General features: G+C 49.7%; 5 protein-coding genes across 5 annotated transcripts; 1 reads left to right on the forward strand and 4 right to left on the reverse strand.

Moving 5' to 3' along the window:
* Window positions 1-357: 357 nt before the first annotated feature.
* On the reverse strand, window positions 358-908 carry EI90DRAFT_2829001 (uncharacterized protein; the record flags this gene model as incomplete). Its single annotated transcript, XM_039053604.1, has 2 exons — window positions 358-807; window positions 855-908. Coding segments are annotated over 2 exons (504 nt in total), but the record flags the coding sequence as incomplete, so codon positions are not given.
* A 1,061-nt stretch (window positions 909-1,969) lies between these two features.
* Window positions 1,970-3,544, reverse strand: EI90DRAFT_2428475 (uncharacterized protein). Its single transcript, XM_039053012.1, has 4 exons — window positions 2,985-3,544; window positions 2,755-2,913; window positions 2,525-2,692; window positions 1,970-2,441 (listed from the first exon to the last, which is right to left on the reverse strand). Exons 1-4 carry the CDS (start codon window positions 3,401-3,403, stop codon window positions 2,150-2,152), a joined length of 1,038 nt encoding a protein of 345 aa, XP_038920784.1. The 5' UTR covers window positions 3,404-3,544; the 3' UTR covers window positions 1,970-2,149.
* Window positions 3,545-3,720: 176 nt separating this feature from the next.
* On the forward strand, window positions 3,721-4,696 carry EI90DRAFT_2967369 (uncharacterized protein; the record flags this gene model as incomplete). The annotated part of the gene is made up of 5 exons (XM_039055598.1): window positions 3,721-3,819; window positions 3,913-4,013; window positions 4,113-4,197; window positions 4,293-4,491; window positions 4,563-4,696. 5 exons carry the CDS (start codon window positions 3,721-3,723, stop codon window positions 4,694-4,696), a joined length of 618 nt encoding a protein of 205 aa, XP_038920785.1.
* Window positions 4,697-5,524: 828 nt separating this feature from the next.
* EI90DRAFT_3039659 (uncharacterized protein) lies at window positions 5,525-6,271 on the reverse strand. Its single transcript, XM_039058958.1, is given in 3 exon segments — window positions 5,525-5,918; window positions 5,930-6,055; window positions 6,113-6,271. 1 exon segment carries the CDS (start codon window positions 5,819-5,821, stop codon window positions 5,600-5,602), a length of 222 nt encoding a protein of 73 aa, XP_038920786.1. The 5' UTR covers window positions 5,822-5,918; window positions 5,930-6,055; window positions 6,113-6,271; the 3' UTR covers window positions 5,525-5,599.
* Window positions 5,792-6,827, reverse strand: EI90DRAFT_2428661 (uncharacterized protein). The gene is made up of 4 exons (XM_039053013.1): window positions 6,262-6,827; window positions 6,184-6,198; window positions 6,098-6,112; window positions 5,792-6,045 (listed from the first exon to the last, which is right to left on the reverse strand). The coding sequence occupies exons 1-4, from the start codon at window positions 6,665-6,667 to the stop codon at window positions 5,936-5,938; spliced, it is 546 nt and encodes a 181-aa protein (XP_038920787.1). The 5' UTR covers window positions 6,668-6,827; the 3' UTR covers window positions 5,792-5,935.
* Between the last annotated feature and the right edge of the window lie 651 nt (window positions 6,828-7,478).

Genomic DNA, 7,478 nt, shown 5'->3' on the forward strand with positions numbered 1-7,478 from the left:
TTCCTTGTGATATAACGTGTCTCGCACCGACAGGCTACTCCATACACGGCGGCTTTCACCTTGCACGAAGCGGAGATAATATTGATGGAATGAAATTTTCATGGGAGAAATAGTGCGTCGTTCGGTGGAGGAAGGATTTGTGAAGCTCCCTTTGCCAGTTGTGGGAACACCGCAATAACTAAAGACTAGAATCGCGCCTTCGATATTCGAAAAGAGATGAGAGATGGGAGTTCTGTATGGGCAGCTTGGGAAGATCGCGGGTACGACTAGTGACGTCGCGTGGCACATCTCGAGGAGCGCGGTGCAAACAACGCCAAGTATCGAAATAACTCGATCCACATTCCAGAGGTAACCAATGAGTCCACCTGCGAAGAGAAGTAGCGCGATGTGCAATGCAATAGGAAGCACCCCAATAATTTCAGGAACTATCCATAGTGACAGCCCTGCGCTCCGATACGCCACAAGAGATGCTTGATGTTTAATCCCCTCTAGCGAGTCCTCATTCAAGAATTTCAGGCTCATTCCTGATGTCCTGTACTCCTCTAGCCATTGTTTGGCGAGCATCAAGATGACGGTAGAACTGAGTGTAATGCCGAGGGAAGAATACCATAAGCGATTCACCACGATAGTGGTAGTCGATGGATGAAATCGCCCCCCGGAATCACCAACTTCAGAGCCGACATCCGTTGAAGTGACGTTAGAGAGCAGCCGAGCTATCTGATCGGATAGAACGGTTATATCTTTGGCCCTCAAGTCCCGGGACGATTCGATGAGAAATGCGGATAGAATGGCAGCAAAGAGTCCAGCCTGGATAATTATGAGCATCTTAGGCTATCGACAAACGCTTCACGTACGAAAAGCATGAGCATATCCAGTGCACTTAGCCAGCCATTGACGATGGTTCTGTCGTGATCTATGAACTCATTGACGGCTTCTTGCCACTTGGTTTCATCTTCGTGTGAGCACGACTGGAAATCCAGGTGTCAGTACCCAGCGCAACGTTGAATGCTCCATTGGCCATGACTTACCGATGTATTCAATTTTTCTTGCTATGAGCATACGCTGTCAGAAGCATAAACAACAAGTGTAAAAAATGCTTACTTGGAGCGATTGCTTGTCAGTGCTCATACTCATACACTCCAGGCGATAAGTGAAGCCACCAATCGTTGGCTCAGTCTAGTTTTTATGCTGCCGCACAACCAGCTAGGATCTGCCAAATGAGCCACAACAAAGCAACGACTTTGACAGCAGTGGAACGAGGCCACCACAGAATCTGAATAGACGTGCCTAACACCGTCAGGGCCAAGGCCCTGCAACAACCGAATGAGGCTAAGAAAGGAAGTTGGCGGATCTGTAAATCCTAGCATTCCAAGCAATCGCCGCAAGATATGGATATTGCGCAAGACCCGCATTACTAGCAGCAAGGAGACACCCTATATTCCGTCCCGTGGCGAGGGCAGCGAAGAAATGTAGCGTAGGCGGTACACTCAATCTGGACGAACGGGAAGTCGCCAGCGCCTTTGTGCAATAGCTAAGCTCGTCCCTGGTGTGGGGGGCCAAATAACATCCATTGCTAAGGATCTGCCCCCCCCCCACCCCGCTCGGTGGCCCTTTCTTGCTTTGGGAATGCAACCTTTCGGACTGATGGCGCGTGAAATGCCCTTTGCGTTGACGTAAGTCGAAGCTAGCAACAATATTAAAGCCTCAACAAAAGGCTCGCCAAAATCCAATGATCCCGTTGGTTGCGGCTGTGGGCCAGCCAACAACTCATGCTTTTGTTCGGAACAATTTGAAATCCGTCAAGCAGAATGTTACATACGCACAAAGGCCGCGCAGGACGAGCCGAACAGGCAAGGAGAGGAATGCAATGATTCCAAGGATACTATCGTCGGTTTGGTCATAGCATAACCGGGGGTCCTGCTACGCGTTCAATGCTTAAATGCAATTTGCCTAGCATCAGCTTATACGTAAATAAGCCCTCGAGAAAATGCTGAGATACCGAGAAAGGAAATACCCAAAAATGTGTCATAGCACATAGCAATACACACAATCAATCTAAGTAAAGCACACTCACAAATGTGTACACTAAATACAAAACAATATCCCAGTAGCGCCGGACCGGCGTGCAGAAGGGAATCGGCATGGATCATTACTCCCTCCTCTTCCTCTTCGTCAGGGGGTTGTTGGTCTTCACACTAGTCTTCCCTTTCAAATTTTGGGGATCCTCCTCTTGTTTTTCCCGGTCTTTTTCCTTCGCATCAGTAACAGTGGAAATGATTTTCTTTCGTGCTTTCGCTTCTTCGGCGTCATTAGCATGTAAGAATTGGATGAGAGCAGATGCAGTCGTCGCGGTCACTAGGAGCAACAGCCAACGGGGGATCGAATTCAAGTAGGTGTAAATCATGGTAGACATCTTTGCGTATCTGGCAAGGAACCCAGCACTGTTTTTTGTCGGTCAGGGATACACTCTTGTTAATGGTATTTGCGAATATGAAGGGAGAACTCTAGGAAGAAACCAACTCACCGACTTCCTCGGGGGCTCCATGGTCCTGACCAGGGGGTAGTTTGTTCCCATTCACGACTGATGACAAAGTGGCGCATTTCTTCTGGGCTTTTCATCCGCGAAAGCGCTCCGATTTTGAAGAATCGGAGCGTCAAGCCGCGGTCGGTCGCAATGACTAGGACTGGTGCCCTGAATTGGTGAAGGTGTGAGCGACGGCGGGGGTTAAGTATGATTGAAATAGAGATACTTGCCTCCAAATGACCCATCGAGTTGTAATGTCAGTGACGTCCAAGTAATCGACGCGCCCCCAACGAATATGGTCCGCATCCCCGACTTGAACGGTGAGATTGTGCGCACCATCGAACGTTTGGTCGAAGAAATGGGAGACAGGATCTTGGCTACCCACAGAACTTGAAAGTTTCGGTAGTTAATGAGAAAGCATTCTCTACACCCCAAAAATAGAAGGAAACGCGAAACGCACACAAGAATAGCCCACACGCGATTCTTTTCCTCCTCCAGTGACGTAAAGTCCTCATTGTGGATCATGTCTTCATAGTTGCTATCCGTTATTAGGGGTATCTCACGTGCAAATCGAGGGGGCACGCCTTCTCGAGCGAGGGCGAGTTTTTCGGAGATGTTGAACCCGAAGCGCATGAGCACCGATGACACGGGCCCAGATGTCAGCATGTCTTCCAAACCCAACTTGAAATCCTTCCAGCTATGAGATTTCACGGGCGCAGTTCCTGGGTCGGTCGGAAACGCGCTTTCCGCGGTGGTGGTGGAGGTGGGGGCCAAGAACTTGGTCACTGGTTGGCCCGGCTGCCATCCCTGGCTGAAATACCCATGGCATGGTAACCAAAAGGAGGATAGAAGAGACAGGGTAAGAAAAGACCTGAGCATCCCTTCACGACAAAAGTTGTCGCGTGAGTTGACACCCCGGTAGAGGCTGCTTCAGCCTAACACCCAGGTTCCTTGAATCTTCTGAATCTATGGGGCAGCTCACGTGCTTGTGAGAACGTGGAGCATTTGAAATTGCATGTGAACGTGAGAAACTGATATGAACTTGATCGAAAGCTGAGATAATGAAATCAGCCTCTTCAGTAGTCATGGACCACATGCAACGTCACGCCATTATTACACACTCTGCCAGGATCACTGATCCGAGTTCATAAAATCACTACCTCTCTCTTATCACCTCATCGACCTGCTTAGCGAACATGTCACTTCTTCCTCACCTCTCTTTCCTCCGCATCGGAGCGCCCGATGCAGTTCATACTCTTGAACTTTGGCTAGATTATGTCTGCCCTTTCTCAGGTGTGTGTATATAACTGGCACATTGTGAATCATTTATCGCTCATTATCTCTCGCGCCGATGGACGTCACCCTCGATCGTTCAAACTCCAGCCAAGATCTTCAAGAATTCCATAGTGCCAATCCTCGCTCCTGCAGTGACCACCGGTGCATTAAAGGGAAAAGTCAAGCTTCTCCTTCGTCTCCAGGTCCAACCATGGTGCGTAATCCCCAACCCTGCCCACGGATTGCGTCATCATACATATGCTACCTTTGTGTCATCCACCCCCTCCCCCCCTGATGTACGAATAACGTAAAGGCACGGATCCTCGACTTTCACGCACGAAGCCGCTCTAGCGGTCGGCAAAGTCGTCCCTGAAAGTTTCTTCGACTACACTTCGGTCGTAAGTCCAACGTCCATTCTATCTATAGCATCCCTTCCAAGCACATGTATTTATCCATTTCGGTTTTTTTCCTTTCTTCAACTCGTCTCCTACAGTTCTTTAAGAACCAAGAAGCCTTCTTTGACCGCGCCGTTGCGGACTTGACTCCCACTCAGATCCGCGAAAAACTCGTTGCGCTTGCAGGAGAAGTACCCTCGATCGACAAATCCAAGCTTCCAGCGATCAAGGATGCTCTCACGTATAAAGGATCCCCCAATGGAGGCATCGACGTCACCAACGACTTGAAATGGAACAGTGAGTGTGGAATAATCATTGCGATATATGGCGCTCTTTGGAGGGGTTTAACCGGCTACGATTTCTCCAAGTCAAACTAGGCCGTCAAAATGGAATTCATGTTTCGCCAAGTGCTGTTTGGGATGGAATCTTCGTTAGCGACGTTTCTTCGGGATGGGGTGCAGCCGAGTGGGACAGCTTTTTCGCTAACAATGTCAAGGTTTGAGGTCAAAGTCGCATTGATAATAGCAGTCTGTAAAACTTACTGGAAGAACCAAAAGCTTGTCTCCATGTTGTAGTCCTAGCAGTACAAGTAAAAAAAAAATGTAGCAAATAGTGCACTCATGGATACAATAAAGCAGGATCGTTGTGAGGACTTTCGACGCAGAATAAAAGACGCAAACGGGTTGAAAGGTAAATAATGCAGCTGATAACTGAAGCATTTTCCCACGGAACGCATCACGAGATGCTTAGTAGCCGCACATCGGCACAGACAGCAGAAGTCCAGGTGTCCAGGCAATTCGACCTTGGCTGTGTCTCACCCCTCTGCGAACGCTCACAACACCGACTACCTTCTACTCGCTTTATCTCTAACGTGTCCAGGAAGCTCGCAGAAAGCACTCTGACAACGCACCTTCATGCCCGTCAAGTATACTAGGCAGGATCCCAGCCTCTACTAACAAGTATACTTATGTTGGGGACACGGCTGGCATGACACAACGTAATGAAATTGATTGGTATGAAAAGCATCTTTTATCGCTCACTAAGAAATCGAACATTTACTTCGTCGGTGTGCCTGCTCGCAGGCAGCGGATCCAGCGAGTAGATAGGAAAGCACAACAATGCACACGTTCATGACCAATTCCGGCGTGCGGCTTCATCCCAAGGCCCAAAGAGTGTATCATCTGGAGCACATAATGGGTTTACGTTGGAGTGGGGCTCTATCTTTGCTCCAGTATACTCCTCGGGCGCTTGCATCGTACCATTGGGGTAGAGGGTGGCAGCCCGGCTTTCCTGCTGCGGGCTCGGCGCAGACGGTACAGGCGGTACAGACAGTAGGCTCGTATATCGACGAAGGTACGATTCATTGCTCAATGGTTGAGCAACGGTACTAGGACGCTTATCAGAGCTAGTGGTCAGTTGCTTGATGAAGATTGCGGAGCATGAAGCCAGCATCATCGTTATGACATACCCCTGAAAGCAGAACCCCCAGAGCAGTGGAACCGAATAGTGAGAGGTTTCCCGGGACGTTGGGAGGGCCCATTGGATCCTGCGGACTGGGGAGGGGGGGCTGGCAATGGGGCCCAGCTGGCGCAAGCCCTCCCGCTGGCGAGGAGGATTGTCTTGGCATGGAATCCACCAGGTCTGGGGACGATCGAATCCCCAAGATTGAATCGTTATTGTGGTGGACACGCAACTGGACGTTTCCCCACAAACCAGGTATCACAGGGTTTCAGTTGCGAAATTAACCTGCTATCCGCTTACGTACAAGATCACTGACTGTATCCAGGAGCTGGCGGATCTTGTCGTGCGATACGCTCTTCAGAAGGTCGCGCTCATCATACGAACCCAGCCCTGCGATGTGGTCAGTGGTGTGATACTTGAACGGACCAAGATGGGCACTGACATGCCTGCGCGTTAGCTGATGTGGTTAGAATTTTAACTTTCCTGTCAGCAACTCGTGGATGCGCATACACCAAGTAAACAACTTGCCTAGTAGATCTTTTGCTAAAGCCACGAGCGAGGGGGGTGATGAGCATCTATGTTTCCATTCAGGGGGTATATATTTACCAAAGCGATTTTGAGCCCTCGACTTAGATAGCCACCACGACAGTAGAATGGTGGCCATAACGGTGGCCAGCGTCGGGATTTCAGATTCCTTTCCATATGCCTCTTTGGCAACGTCCAGAAGCTCTCTCAACCCGTCCTCCCAGGCCCCCCTACCAATGAGACGAAAGACGACGAGCAACATGAAACTGAAATGTTCATGATCGTCGTTGTTCACGTCTCTTGAGTACTGGGAGCGTTGCTCGAAGCGTTCTCGGTGGAAAACGCCTGGGAAGAGGAGATTTGCGTGGCGGATGCCTTCCTCTATTCCGGTATCCTGCAGCACATATGCAGGGGTTCGTTGGATGTCCTGTTCTCGACGACGGTCTCGACTGGATGAGCCTTCTAGAAGGGGGTCTTCAAAGGGCATGAGGAATTGAATCGTTCACGAATGCGAATCCATGAGCTAACGCACCAGAAGCGATGAGATGGCCACCGGCCAAGGTGTTCGCTGGTTTCCTTGAGCCTCGAGGTTTAAGGGTAGGCCTAATGCACTTTACAATCGTTGAATAAGTATGGTGCCAAAGCCTCGCTCCATCAAGGAGATCTAGCCTACCTCAGTTTTCAACTTCTGACAAGTTGAACATCTCGCGCCTTCGATATTCCATTGTCTGTCGCACTTCCGTTTATGTCTCCTGAGTTAGAGCAAAGTCATCAGTGCCTGGCTTGCCTTCATTCCATGGTGACAAGTTACTTACGATTCGCGGCAAACAGAGCAAGCGTGGTTGTACTTGCGCTGTGTTCGTGAATCCTCAGGTGAACGTGTTCCTGAAGGACTGCTGGACATGGTGTTGGAGGGAAGGATGAAGAACGAAAGGCGGGTAGCGAGTGTGGGAAGAGAGCAGAAGCGGAACTGTCTGATCTTTTATCCCCTGTGGGGTTGCGAAAATGGTTTGGACAGTTGGTGACTCCGAAAGTCACATACTGTGAACGGGAGCAACCCATGATAACAGTGGCTCATGAGGAGGCGGGGGCCGGGGATACATTGAAAAAAGAATGAATGCATTGATGCTTTAAGCTCCTTGATTGGTAGTTGAAATCGAGTTGCGTCTCCCAATTTAGGTAGATAGATTCCCCGGATTGCATCTCCCACCTTAGAATGCAAGTCTTCCGTTTCAGTCTGTGTGACTAGCCGCGGTGTGAGAGGACTCTAGAATTAAGCCCCGCTCAAAACTGTGTCT

The sequence above is a fragment of the Cantharellus anzutake genome (assembly GCF_015039405.1).
Source record: "Cantharellus anzutake strain C23 chromosome Unknown EI90scaffold_7, whole genome shotgun sequence".
In the NCBI taxonomy this organism is placed as follows: domain Eukaryota; kingdom Fungi; phylum Basidiomycota; class Agaricomycetes; order Cantharellales; family Hydnaceae; genus Cantharellus; species Cantharellus anzutake.

Excerpts from the sequence above, each read along its gene's own strand:
- EI90DRAFT_2428475 (XM_039053012.1), bottom strand. The coding sequence starts at position 3,403 with ATGCTCAGGTCTTTTCTTACCCTGTCTCTTCTATCCTCCTTTTGGTTA. Across the intron at positions 2,914-2,984 it reads CGCGTGTGGGCTATTCTTGT|TTCTGTGGGTAGCCAAGATC; the intron begins GTGCGTTTCGCG and ends GAAACTTTCAAG. Across the intron at positions 2,442-2,524 it reads TGGAGCCCCCGAGGAAGTCG|TGCTGGGTTCCTTGCCAGAT; the intron begins GTGAGTTGGTTT and ends GACAAAAAACAG.
- EI90DRAFT_3039659 (XM_039058958.1), bottom strand. The coding sequence starts at position 5,821 with ATGCCAAGACAATCCTCCTCGCCAGCGGGAGGGCTTGCGCCAGCTGGG.
- EI90DRAFT_2428661 (XM_039053013.1), bottom strand. The coding sequence starts at position 6,667 with ATGCCCTTTGAAGACCCCCTTCTAGAAGGCTCATCCAGTCGAGACCGT.